Source organism: Leopardus geoffroyi, chromosome E2, assembly GCF_018350155.1.
Source record: "Leopardus geoffroyi isolate Oge1 chromosome E2, O.geoffroyi_Oge1_pat1.0, whole genome shotgun sequence".
Lineage (NCBI taxonomy): Eukaryota > Metazoa > Chordata > Mammalia > Carnivora > Felidae > Leopardus > Leopardus geoffroyi.
Window position 1 is genome coordinate 5,530,366 of NC_059335.1, and position 14,373 is coordinate 5,544,738.

Sequence of the window (14,373 nt, forward strand, 5' to 3'; positions counted from 1 at the left end):
CATAATCTAACTGGTTCTCCATTTGCTTTGAGGTCTTGCGGAAATCTCTGTATTTCTGAGGAACTGTACGCTAATGCATTTCTGACTTCTGTTTTGCTTCATGTGTGAAGTGTGTCAGGATAGTGGTGGGCACCTTGAGGTGAGGTGCAGAAATCCCAGGAACGCTAGAGGGAGACATCACATGTTTTCGGGTCGATCCTTTCCAGGATGAAGGTGGCTTTCATTTTAATCATACAAAATACAGACCCAGTAATCACATCAGGTGATAAAGCAACTCCCTAATATGAGGAAATCTCATTTTAGGTGGGATTTTGCTATTACCTTTGTTTTTGTTTTAGGGTCACAATTTTTTTTTTAATTTTTTTTATGTCTTATTTTACTCTTGAAGGCAGGAGAGAGAATATGAGTGGGGGTGGGGCAGAGAGAGAGGGAGACACAGAATCTGAAGCAGGATCCAGGCTCTGAGCTGACAGCACAGAGCCCGATGTGGGGCTCAAACTCATGAACCCCGAGATCATGACCTGAGCTGAAGTCCAACACTAAACCGAATGAGCCACTGAATCAACCCTTAACTCAGGACTTGAATTCCCAAACTGGGAGATCATGCCTTAACTGAAATCAGGAATTGTACACATAACCGAATGAGCCACCTTCATGCCCCTAACAAACTGTTTTAAGCCAATAGTGTCAATTTTATACAAAACTCTTCTATTTATCATCTCTGCACCTGCTCCCACTCTATATTGATGACATCATAAATTCTATTTTTATATTGCATATATTATTACCTATATTTGATTTTTATGCTTTGATTTAAGAAAAAGACTGTAGCTGAAATAAATGTACTTGTCCACCTTGTTACAACACTACAGGTTTCTCTAATTGTGTAAATATTTATACTTCTCAGAGCTTTAGGTTATCATGTGTTTTCAGTTACTGTTTAGAATCTGTTTAGTTCAATAAGGACTTTTTAAAAAAAATGTTTAATGTTTATTTATATTTTGAGAGAGACACAGAGACAGAATCTGAAGCAGGCTCCAGGCACTAAGTCGTCAGCAAGATAGTAACACAGGGTTCGAAGTCACGAACCGTGAGAACATGACTTGAGCCAAAGTTGGATACTTGACAAACCCACGCACCCAGGTGCCCCTAGAAGGACTTTCTTTAACATTCTTGTAGGGGCGCCTGGGTGGCTCAGTCGGTTGAGCGTCCAGCTTCGGCTCAGGTCATGATCTCACAGTCTGTGAGTTTGAGCCCCGTGTCGGGCTCTGTGCTGACAGCACGGAGCCTGGAGCCTACTTCGGATTCTGTGTCTCCCTCTCTCTCTGCCCCTCCCCTGCTCATGCTCTGCCTCTCTCTGTCTCAAAAATAAATAAAAACATTTTTTTAAAAAGTTAAAAAAAAAAAAACATTTCTTGTAGGACACATCTGCTGATAAACTTAGAGGGGTTTTGCCTTGGCAAAGTCTTCATTTCTACATGCATGGAAAATAGCTGTGCCAGGTAGGGTATTCTTGGTGGATATTTTTTGATCTTTCAGTATTTGAATACATCGTTCAATGCTTTTCTTTCTATAACATCTACCGAGAACCCCACTAACAATCTTGTAGGAGCTCTCTTGTACAAGATAAGTTGCCTTTGTCAAGCTTTTCAAAATTCTCTTTTCACTGGTCATTTTTGGTCGGTTAATTACAACTGTGTTCATGTCTTGTCTTTTTTCCTTCAATTTTTATTCAAATTTATTTAGGTAATATGCAGTGTAATATTGATTTCAGTATAATTCATTCAGTGGCTCATCATTTGCATACAGTGCTCATCATAACAAGTGCTTTCCTTAATAGCCATCACCAAGCAAACTGTCCCTCACCCATCTCCCGCCATTGATACTTATCCTACTGTGAATTTACTGTGCTTGTGAATTTGTCTCTCCTTTCCACATACAGGGGGACTACAAGCCTTTAGTTCTTCATGGAAACTCCCTGCCCTCGTTCACTCTGCTCTCTTTATGGGGTCCCCATAATGTACACATTGGTCCACTTGTAGGTGTCCCGTGTATCCTGAGTCTTTGTTCTTTTCCACATTTTTCTTTGGTCCTCTTAGGTAATTTAAAACAAGGGGTCTCCAGGTTGCCCCATTCTTTCTTCTGCTTGACCAAGTCTGTGGCTGACTCCTTCGTATATTTTTAAATTCAAAGATTCTCCACTTGAGCTCCCAAATTCTGGGTGATCATTTCTTATATTTTGCCTCTTTGGGTTTACATTTTGGTCATGCATAGTTTTTCTGCTCTCATTTAGTTACCTGTCTGCTTTCTCTTCTTCCTCCATGGGCATCTTTATGATGTTTTCTTCTTGAATTCTTGGTCATACCATTAATACGTCCTAATTAATTCAAGGTCAGTTTTGGAGATTTATTTCATTCCTGTGAGTGAAACAAGTTCTTCTATTTCTTTATGGCCTTGTGGTCTTTTGTTGAGATTAGTGAATTTAAGAAAACAAACTCTGGGTTTAGGCTTACGAACTTGTTTGTACAGGAGAACACAAGTAATTGGTAATGTCTGAATTTTTGGAATTTCCCAGTGTACGGAAGTATAGTTACTTCTTTAGAGCCCATGATGCCTTCCTCTGTTGTCCTCAGCTCTGGAGGCTCTCCAGTGTGTAAACAAAAGCTCACCTGTTGTCTGAGCAGCCATCACAGTGCATCCAGCTGGTGCCCTCATTCTCTCTGCTTCTACATCCTTCATGACAGAAATAAGTCCTTAGGCACCTGCAAAGAAGCCAGATCACTGAACACAGAGGTCACTCCTGTGCTTTAGCCTCCTGATGAGAGGTAACTGTTTCCACACAGTGTTGGCAAGGAGTGTCAGGAAGGGTGAGTAGCTGTTGTGGGCCAGTGTCACAAATTTTGTCTCTTTGATGTTTTTCTGTTTCAAAGTGTTCTGTTATGCAAAATTAAGGTGTTAACAAAATAGATTTTTATAAGATGTCTCCTTAAAGCCTCCTGGTAACCACAAAGCAAAACCTGTAGTAGATACACAAAACATAAAGAGGAAGGAATCAAAGTACACCACTCTAGAAAATCAACAAACCACAAAGAAAAAGACCAAATGGATAAGAAAGGGGCAAGTAATTCTACAATAGCTAAAAACATGGAAAACAATGACAAGAGTAACTCCATCCATACCTGTGACAATACTTACTTTAAATATAAAGGGACTAAATTCTCCAACCAAAAGATACATTGGCTGAAAGGAAAGAAGTACACAAACTAAGGATATGTGCTGCCTTCAAGAGACTCACTTCAGCTGTAGGAACACACTCAGGCTGAAAGCGCAGGTGTGGAAAAAGATCTTCCATGCCAATGGAAAATGTCTTCAAGAATTCTTAATTGGCCATCAGCTCTGGACCACCCCACTATCACCCCAAAACTTGCTCATTTGCATGTATCAGGGAAAGCTCCATTTGTAAACACGTGTCCTTCTGTGAAGCAGAAAGGAGGAGAATGTGTAAATTTACAGAAACTCTGATCAGTGGAGAAGGCATGGATTGAAATCTGGACAATAACCATACCCATGGTTACTGTGTTTTGCTTGCTCACTTCCCAAATGCTTCCCAAAGGGATCGTGTGTGGAGTTTCATTAATAATCATTGCTGCTACCCTCCCCCTCAGATTCCCTCTACTGGTGTGGGTGGAAACAAGTGTTGTTTTTGTGAAGTGTTCCAGGGATTTCTGTTATGGGATTTTTTGCATCAATACCCAGGATACAGGGATTTGTTTTCTCACCAATTCAAAGAATAAAGAGGTGGACACAAAATGAGCAACAGGCAAAACTTTATTAGAGTATAAGAGAGGAAGGGTAGTAGGAAAGCTCTCTTTACAGAGAGGGGGCATCGGAATGTGAATTCGTGATAATAGGCAAGGGCCTTTGTGGCATAAGGTTCTGGTCTCTTCCCCTTCCCTTCCCCCTTGTTCCTTCTCAAGTCCTATGCATACTGGATTAACAACTGGAGGTGCTGGGTTTTCCCTTCCTGATTGGCTCATTACCGTTGCAGGAGGGGTGGTCTATGGCCATATTGCTCCTTGTGGGTTTTAAGCTTTATCATCTACTACTGGTTTTTATTTAGGTCGTTAGTCAAATTCCTGAAGGGGAGTAGGTGGTGTCTGTCACATTCTTATGAGGAACCTTACAGCTGAGGATGTTTTCTGTAGTCATACATTCCCAGCATTGTTCCAAAATGTGTTTTCCCCACCCAGGGACCTCAGGTCCTAATGGTTCCCTGTCTCCCTACTGAACCCTATCTTTTCCTACCAAATGCTAAGGGAAGCCAGAGTTAAGCCGAAAGGCTTCCCATTAAGTTATCAGAGTTGAGTGCAGGCTTGGCTCAAGGGTCTCTGGTACAGGAGATGGGGAGGGTCAGGTCCATGTAACACACTGTTCCTATGCTCAAGCAGAATTTGTGGGCTTCTGTGAGAGGGGAGGCCACCTGAAAGCAGAGACAGGAAACTCAGAGGCTGGTCTTCAGGTGGGACACCACAGTTTCTGAATAGCTCCTGACACAAATGATGAGGAACTTGGGTCTTTTTTGCATTTCAAAGCCCTGCCTGCAGGTGACCAGGCTACTGGTGAAGAGGTTGCAGTGGTGGCTTTAAAGGCATTTGCTCCCACTTCAGCTGGGATTTCTCCACAAAAATCTTCTGAGAAAAATCTTGAAGAGGAGAGGAAAGGAGAAATGGCCAATTCTCAGGTAAGTCTTGAGTCCATTGCAAGAGTACCTGCCACCTTGTTCTCAGGATAATCCATGCATGTAGAAATTGCAGGGCACCTGGGTGGTTCATTCTTGATTTAGGCTCAGGTCTTGATCCCAGGGACCTGCTATCCAGCCCTGCATCAGGGTTCCTTCTGAGCTTGGAGCCTACTTAAGATTTTCTCTCTCTACCTGAGTCCCTGTCCTCCATTTGCATGCATGCGCTCTCTCTCTCTCTCTCTCTCTAAATGAAAAAATTGTAAATACCAATGGTTTTATTTGTTTAGTTCTTATGGTTCTGCTTTAGGTTTTCACCTAATTTTTTAATTTTTTTCAACGTTTATTTTGTTGAGACAGAGACAGAGAGGATGAACAGGGTAGGGTCAGAGAAGGAGGGAGACACAGAATCTGGAACAGGCTCCAGGCTCTGAGCACAGAGCCGGACGTGGGGCTCGAACTCACAGACTGCGAGACCATGACCTGAGCCGCAGTCGATGCTCAACCAACTGAGCCACCCAGGCGCCCCAGGTTTTCACCTAATTTTGAACATTTCAGAAATGATATTCTAGGTTATGTCTTCAGAACACTCCTCCCCTATATACCAAAGACCTCTCTCCCTTTTCTCCAACCTGGCTTCTAGTAGGGCAACAGCAGTTGTCACTTTGAATTAAATTCCTACAAGTATTGAAAATATTCCCTTTGTGACAGATCCAGAGAGGAAGGTGTTGAGGCCAAATGTCCTGTTGCTGATGGGGTCTGGTCCTGGGATAGCAATCAAGGAAAACCATTCCCATGTAGGTCTTATGCGAATGCTTTCTCTGCCCCGGGTAGAGGAGAATTATGAAAATGCACAAATACACAAGATGGATATGAGTCACAGAGTAATTTAGAATGTTCCTGATCTTGAGGATATGGAAAAGCTACTTTAAGGTATCCTAGTTATTCAAGGACATGACAAGTATATGCGGTAATGTCTGTATAAATCCACTGTGTCCTTAACTTGTTTATATTGTGATTTACTGTTTGGGGTCACAAGAGCACACAGGTGATCCCGTGTCCTAAGGTGTGCCTTGGGCACTGATACCAATTTGTTTCCTTACAGCTGATGTTATCTTCTATTACTTGGGTTTGTGCTCTCTGCCAGATTCCTCCCCTGTAATGTTCATATTTTTCTTATCAGTTGTAATGATTTCAGCCAGATTCCCTGAGCAATTTCCAGACACCATTACATTTAAACTGGAAATATCTTTCTCCTAGTTTCTCTTTTCTTGTATCTTTTTTTACCTTGTAGCTTTTTTTCTTTTTTAAGTTTTTAAATTTATTTTGAGAGAGAGAGAGAGAGAGAGTGCGAGCAGGGGAGTGGCCAAGAGAGAGCCAAGTCCCAAGTAGGCGACACAGGGTCAGCACTGAGTGGGACACGGGGCTCGAACTCACAAATCAAGAGGTCTTGACCTCAGCCTAATTCAAAAGTCAGAAGCTTGATTGAGCCATCCAGGCACCCCTTCCTTGTACTTTCTGAGGAGGAGGACAAATGCAAAAGCATTGTGGATAAAATTAAAATTTCTCACAACTTACAACCCCCGCAGAAATACTCCAGACTGGCCAAGGAAGATATTCCTCAAGGAATTCACAACTGCTTTAATGTTGATGCTTTCCTAGAGGCAAACAGCAAGCTTAGCTTTACCCTAGACAGAATTCCAGGTCCTGGAGGTCTTCTTTAACATATGAAAGCCCTGTAGAAACTTATATTTCTTCCCCCCCCCCAACTTAAAGTATATAATCAACAGCTCCTCTCAATCACCCTGCAGCTCATTCCTCCCACAGATCCTATCCCTGTGCTTTTACACAAACAGCCTCGTTAACCAAAAAGGATCAAGACTATTTCCTTGAACATTGTCTCCTGGCCCACGTCACATGAGTCACCACCGGACAATGATACCCTCAGTGTTGTGTAGTAGATGTAATGACTTCTACATCGAGTTCTCAATGAGTCAGACCTTCATCCTGTAGCTTTTTGTTTTGCTCAATAGTCATGACACATGCATACTCTATTTACTTCTGTGTATTTCAGAAAAAGAAAGAAGAATCACATAGTACCAAGAATTACCATGTTTGAGTGTCTTAAAATCCTGAAATAAAGCAGGACAAATGATGAATGAAATAAAGCTTTCAATGAGGGGCACGTGCATGGCTCAGTTCATTAAGTGTCAGACTTCCACTCAGGTCATGATCTCACCAGTCCTGAGCTGGAGCCCAGCATCAGGTGAACAGGAGCCATGCCTCTCCATTTCTCTCTCCCTCTCTCTCTGCCTCTCCTGCTATTCTCTCTCTCCCTGTCTCTCTCTGTCTCTCTTTCCTTAGTAATAAGTAATTAAAAAATAAAATGTAAAAAAGCTTTCAAATAAACACTATATTAGCAGATCATGGAGTACTACGGTCAAGACAACTCTTGAGATACTCTGTGGTGCCAGATAGTTTATTGAAGTAGCACAGGGCAGGACCCGTGGGCAGAAAGAACTGTACTTTGGCTGCATGAAGCTTCTATGTTCAAGGGGAGGGTAGGTGCACAGAGTGTTCAATCACAAATGTTTCTTTAAATTTCTGCGTGTAAAACTGCTTCTGCAAGATTTCTCTGGTGCTTACCACTCAGTTCAATATGAAGCAGTGATGACATGTACCCGTGGTCATGAGACCCTGTAAAAATGTAATAACCAGGGATACCTAGGTGGCTCAGTCACAGCCTGGAGCCTGCAGTCAGAGCTTGGGGTTCTCTCCCTGTCTCTGCTTCTCCACCTTTCACACCGTGCTTACCCCGTTCTCTTTCACCATATAAGTAAACTTAAAGAAAAATGTAGGAACCAGCCATTATTTGATGAATGTCCATAAAATACCCTCTTTGTTAGCTTTCTGTGCTAAAGGTGAAAATTTTTCTGATTGTATCCCTCATCATACTGGAGTCAGAAATAACTGTTGTCTTTGTATCTTAATGTGTGTTTGTGTTGATAGTGTGAGTAAAAGACCCAAGCACCATTATCTACAAATAGTTTTATGAGTTTCATGTCACTGAAAATGTTTTGCTTGTTTTGGAGGAAGAGAGAGGCAGGGGCAAAGAGAGAGAATCCCTAGCCAGCTCCACACTGTCAGCACAGAGCCTGAGGTGGGGTTTGAACTGGTGAACTGTGAAATCATGACCTGAGCCAAATTCAAGAGGTGGACACTTAACCACCTGAGCCACCCAGGTGTCCTTCATTGAAAATGTTTCCTAGTCACCATCATACTTTTCTATGTTTAATATCTATACAACTTCTTTGAATATTTATGGATGTGAGCATGGAATGTATAAAGGTGATCAATTTTGTGTGCATACCTTCTTTCCATCATTCTTCAGGTTTGACACCTGCTATGATCATTTGGTTAGGGGCTCCTCCGTATATTTTGGGTGTCATTATAGGTCAACTCCAGGTCAGATGATCTGGGTTAAAACATGACCCCTACCACATACTGGATGCTTGAAAAAATATTCACATGGAAATAGAAGAATAGTGTGTCTGTTGTCTTAGACTATGATTTATTTTCCAATAAGTTATGAAAAATTCTGAATGCTCTCTACTAACCAGGAAATGCTTGGAAAGGTTTATTGCCGTTCTTGCTATTCTAGTAGTACCTGTAATTGTTATGAATCCCATTCAGTTCCAAGTTCCCCAAAAGTTCTTGTCTTTGAGTTCTTCTTCGTTATTGAGATATGTATCTCTTGGCCCATACACTAATGCCTTGTTAGAAAGGCAGACATCTACCCCATCCTAGAACTCCTGAGCAGTATCTGCATTTTAACAAGATCCCCAAGGTCCTGTTGTCAAATTCTAATTCATATTAGAATATGCTAAGTACATTTGTCACTCCCCAGAACTTTCCATTTAAGAAATAGATAGCACATGTACTGTATGATGTAAATACAATATTCAAAATGTATATGACTGTGTTGATGCCTTCATTTTACAAATTCTCTTGAAGAAACACAGTATTTATAAAGCTTCCTACCTCCAAGGTAAAGAATATACTAGAGCAGAATACTGGGTGACAAATCATCTTACCTCATCAAGCAGGAACCTCCCTAAGCCAGAACCAGTTCTCCTGATCTAACTGAACTAACAGAAGTTCAGTAGTTGGTGGATCACAAAAAAACTATACCAGGTAAGGATGTGAGCAAAGCAAAAATGATTTACAAGAAACGAGGAAATCACAGGGAGGAACTTCCAAATCAGATGCTCACGGAGGAAGGGGGAATGGTGTCCTTTCATTTAGGGTTAGCGTGGATATTCAGAAAGGGGAGGCCATCATCTTAGGCCAAGTGGAGTATAAGGTTGCACATAAGCCTTACAAGAACAGTTGTGTACATACTCTGCATATTTCATAGGAAATGAGGTTTGTGCTCCTCCTTGGGTGAGATTTTAGTATTATAATGAGGTAAAAGGGAGCTCCTGGGTGGCTGAGTCCATTGAGCGTCCTACTCTTAATTTAGGCTCAGGTCAGGATGAAAGTCCTGAGATCAGGCTCCACTCTGAGCATGGACCCTGGTTGGGATTCTGTCTCTCTCTCTCTCTGCCCCACCCCCCCTTGGGCACGCTCTATCTCACTCAAAGACATAAGATTTAAAATAAAATGTATGTATGAGATGAAGGTAATTGTACTCACTCCTTAGTTTAGTCTATTATGCGTTTGCTTAGGTGTGAGTCAGGGGTTAATCTCCAACTGAGCTCCTCCAAGCTCTTCCTTAGGGCAGTCATTACCTTTTGTTGGATGGTTTCTGTTTCCACTCCAGGAGACTATACCCATGGGGTGTTTTTGTGAAGTAAAAGAGAAGATAGAAAAAGAGGTTAAGTAAAGTGTGGAACTAAGATCGGTGGGTACAAGCACAAGCATTAAAGTCAGGTCTTGGAGTCCGGCTGGTGACATTAACTGCCTCTTTCATTTGACCTAGCATTATGAACTCTGCCTGTGGCCACTTGATAACTGTGTTTTTTTATTGCAGGGATTGCTGACATTCAGGGATGTGGCCATAGAATTTTCTCAGAAAGAGTTGGGGTGCCTGAACCACAGTCAGTGGGAACTGTACAGGGATGTGATGTTAGAGAACTACGGACACCTCCTTTTCTTGGGTGAGGATAACTCCTTCCACATTGCCCAAACCATACTCAGGGATTTGTTCCTTCCCTTGAAGACTGTCTCTTGGAATCTTCCTCTTTGCATGACTGGGATTCAGATCCCTGCAGTCAGGGAAAGAAGTAGGGGTTTGTGGATGTAGAGAAAAATCTTCATGATATTTCCTTTTCAGCTTTACCTTCCCTTCCTTAGGGTAACATCATCATTTCTATACATTAATGACAATTCTAACGGCTAAGTGGTATAAAACGGTATCTTTTTTGTCTTAAATACCGATTTCTACTCATTGTCAAGGTAGTACTCGGAAGTGGAGGTCAAGATCTGAACATGGAAAATTCATCCTGCGTGTTTTAAAGGGGATGTTGCCCCACAGCATTTGGGAAATCATTTTCAAGCTTCTACTCTGTCCTCTCTGCTCTACTAAACACAATAGTGGATCAGAAGTTAGAATCCCCAACCACACTCACATTCTTTTTTTTCTAATAAACAGGTCTTGTTGTGTCAAAGCCAGACCTGGTCATCTTTTTGGAACACAAGAAGGATGTCTGGGCCATGAAGAGAAAGGAGACAGTAGCTACACACCCAGGTAGGTGGAACTGAAGCGGATGACAGAGGTGAGGTCCAGTCGTGAAGGAAGAATTGGACCTCAGAATGTGGTTGAGCAGCTCTCCTTGAATGGAAATTAGGCTGAAAAGGCCAGTTTCAGGGCTCTTCCTCTCACATGGGACATCTGCTTTCCAACACACCATGCTTTCCATTCTCTAAGGATTCTCCTTCAGTTCCACTGAGGGTTCTTCACACCCACAGTGAGGTCCTCCACAATCTAACTGGTTCTCCATTTGCTTTGAGGTCTTGCGGAAATCTCTGTATTTCTGAGGAATGGTACGCTAATGCATTTCTGACTTCTGTTTTGCTTCTTGTGTGAAGTGTGTCAGGATAGTGGTGGGCACCTTGAGGTGAGGTGCAGAAATCCCAGGAACGCTAGAGGGAGACATCACATGTTTTCGGGTCGATCCTTTCCAGGATGAAGGTGGCTTTCATTTTAATCATACAAAATACAGACCCAGTAATCACATCAGGTGATAGGGCAACTCCCTAATATGAGGAAATCTCATTCTTTGTTTCACTTCAAAAGTTCATTTCTTGGGTTGCCTGGTTGGCTCAGTTGGTTAAGCGTCTGGGTTGAGCTCAAGCCATGACCTGACAGTTTGAATTTGAGCCCTGCATCAGCCTCTCTGCTGTCAGTGAAGAACCCATTTGGGATCCTTTGCCTCTCTGTCCGTCTGGCACATGTTCTCTGTTTCTGAAAAATTAATATTAAAAAAAAAAAAAAAGAAAGTTCAGGATGCCTGGGTGACTCAGTTGGTTAAGAGTCCAACTCTTGCTTTGGCTCAGGGCATGATCTCAGGGTTTCTGAGTTCAAGCCCCACATAGGGTTCTGAACTGACAGCCCAGATGGTGCTTGGTTTCTCCCTCCCTCCCACCGTCCCTCCTTCCCTCCCTCTCCCCCCGCTCTCTCTCTCTCTCTCTCTCTGCCCTTTCCACACTGCTCCTTATCTCTCTGTCTAAATAAACTTTCATTTTCTTTGTATTAAGTAAAATAAGAAATTTCCACTCAATGTTTTGCATTCCTCAATGGTGAAATAATTTAAAGAACCTATTATTTTTATATAATTCTATATAAATTAATGCCATAGGGGAGCTAGGATATTTAGAAGTGAAAACTCACAGCCTATAATAAAGTCTCAATTGTTACTTTATTTCTTAATTGAATCCTTTTATGAATTTATCTTGTATAATATGAAGTTCCTGTGACTTTGTCATGTTTTCACTCTGAGTCGTTATATAGGAGATTCCTTTATGATGTATTATATCAAATGTCCTGATATACCATGGGCATTTGCTTTATAAGAAGTGAGGCAGACAATTAGGAAACGTCCTATGTTTAGAAAGAGAGTTAATTATAAATGTAATTTCACGTGAGTAAAAATCACTTATTATTTTTTTACTTTCGTCAGAATGTATCTGATTTTAATACCAAAGATTTTTTTTATAAAGCGATTGCTTGGCCTATTTTATACTCTTGACTGTGTTTGTTTATTGAGAAATGAAAGGTTTTGGGGCACTTGGGTGGTTCAGAGGGTTGAGCATCTGACTCTTGATTTCAACTCAGGTCATGACTTCATGGTTTGAATTTAAGCCCTAAGTCCAGGTCTGTACCCAGTGTGGAGCCCGCTTGGAATTCCCTTCTCTCTCTCTCTCTCCCACCCTCCCTCCTCTCTCCCTTTCTCTCTCAAACTTTTTAAACATTCACAAAAAAGAAATGAAAGGTTTTTGTTTGCTTAATTCAAAGGAATGGATTATAGGGGACCTGCATAACTCAGTTGGTTAAGCCTTCAAGTTCATCTTAGGAAATGATCTTGCGGGTTGTAACTTTGAGCCCCATGTCTGACTCTGTGCTGAGATCTCACACAGCCTGGAGCCTGCTTCGGATTCTGTGTCTGCCTCTCTCTCTAAGTCTGCCTGGCTTGTGCTTGCTCTCTCTCTCTCTCTCTGTCTCTAAGATACATAAACATTAAAAAAATGAAGAATGAATTATACCCTGAAATCTGTGTGATAGGAGGGATCTATTAACATAATACATTATGTAATGTCTTAAGTGCTTAATTCACAAAAGTTTTCATTAGAGGTTGCCATGGTTGATTTTAAGGAACATTCTTGACAATTGTAATGCCCGTGAAGACATGCCAGTAATCGAAAACTTTCCTTATTCATGGGTACACAGTCACAGTTGAAAATTAGAGCTATAGCTAGGGGAGCCTGGGCTCTGGTCATGATCTCACGATTCAGGAGTCTGAGGACTGCTTTGGGCTCTGAGCTGACACCTTGGAGTGTGCTTAGGATTCTTTCTTTCTCCCTCTTTCTCTGTTTCTGCTCTGCTTTAGGAGAGCATTCTCTCTCAAAATAAGCTTTAAAAAATATCTACATTTATCACGGGCCTCTGTTAAATACTTCATCATTTTTTATGTAGAATTTTCTGGGTTACATTTTGTCTGGTCTTGCCATTCCATAATAATGTGCTTCCTTTTGTATGGAACTTCCCACAGCATTATTTAGGTGGGATTTTGCTTTTACCTTTGTATTTTGTTTTAGGGTCACAATTTTTTTTTTAATTTTTTTTATGTCTTATATTACTCTTGAAGATGAGAGAGAGAGACAGAGAGAGAGAGAGAGAGAATGTGAGTGGGGGTGGGGCAGAGAAAGAGGGAGACACAGAATCTGAAGTAGGCTCCAGGCTCTGAGCTGTCAGCACAGAGCCCGATGTGGGGCTCAAACTCATTATCTGTGAGCTCATGACCTGAATGAAATTGGTTTCCCAACTGACTTAGCCACACAGGTGCCCCATAGGGTGACAATTTTCAATTCCTAATGTCTTTGGACAATGTGAGTAAGTCTAACTCGGATAAGATCAGCTTTATATCCTTTGCTAATAAAAGTATCTATGTATTTGTAGCAGTATTACCTATGCATACTTGTGACTCATCTTGTGTATTTCTTTCCTTGGTTAGTGGCAAATGAATGTTGTATCCTGTTTAGGTGAGTTATCATGCTAATAGAATTTCATCATGTATTTATTGGTGAATGTAATGTCTGTATGTATTTTCATTCCAGTTACCTTAGAGATTACTTAAAGCATCTTAAAGGTATAACAAACTTTTATACACGCTGTAGTGCAGAGCTCAACACAGGGCTTGCTTTTTTTTTTTTTTTTTTTAATGTTTATTTATTCCTCAGAGAGAGACCAAGCCCACACAGGTGATGGGCAGAGAGGGAGGGAGACACAGAATCTGGATCTCCAGGCTCCTTGCTGTTACTAGCATAGAGCCCAATGTGGGGCTCTAACTCATGAACCCCGAGATCATGACCTGAGCTGAAGTCCAACACTTAACCGAATGAGCCACTGAAGCAACCCTCAACTCAGGACATGAATTCCCAAACTGGGAGACCATGCCTTAACTGAAATCAGGAATTGTACACATAACCGAATGAGCCACCTTCCTGCCCCTAACACACTGTTAAGCCGATAGTGTCAATTTTGTACAAATTCTTCTACTTATCATCTCTGCACCTGCAACCACTTTATGTTGATGACATCATAAATTCTATTTTTATATTGCATATATTATTACCTAGATTTGATTTTTATGCTTTAAGAAAAAGACTGTAGCAGAAATAAATGTGACTTGCCCTACCTTGTTACAACACTACAGGTTTCTATAATTGTGTAAATATTTATACTTCTCAGAGCTTTAGGTTATCATGTGTTTTCAGTTACTGTTTAGAATCTGTTTAGTTCAATAAGGACCTTTTTAAAAAAAATGTTTAATGTTTATTTATATTTTGAAAGAGACACAGAGACAGAATCTGAAGCAGGCTCCAGGCACTAAGTCGTCAGCAAGATAGTAACACAG

General features: G+C 41.3%; 1 protein-coding gene across 1 annotated transcript; it reads left to right on the forward strand.

The window, feature by feature from the left end:
* The first annotated feature begins 4,537 nt into the window (after positions 1 to 4,537).
* On the forward strand, positions 4,538 to 10,676 carry LOC123578024 (putative protein ZNF720). Its single transcript, XM_045440520.1, has 3 exons — positions 4,538 to 4,741; positions 9,771 to 9,897; positions 10,392 to 10,676. Exons 1-3 carry the CDS (start codon positions 4,727 to 4,729, stop codon positions 10,499 to 10,501), a joined length of 252 nt encoding a protein of 83 aa, XP_045296476.1. The 5' UTR covers positions 4,538 to 4,726; the 3' UTR covers positions 10,502 to 10,676.
* Positions 10,677 to 14,373: the final 3,697 nt, after the last annotated feature.

Excerpts from the sequence above, each read along its gene's own strand:
- LOC123578024 (XM_045440520.1), top strand. Across the intron at positions 9,898-10,391 it reads CGGACACCTCCTTTTCTTGG|GTCTTGTTGTGTCAAAGCCA; the intron begins GTGAGGATAACT and ends TCTAATAAACAG.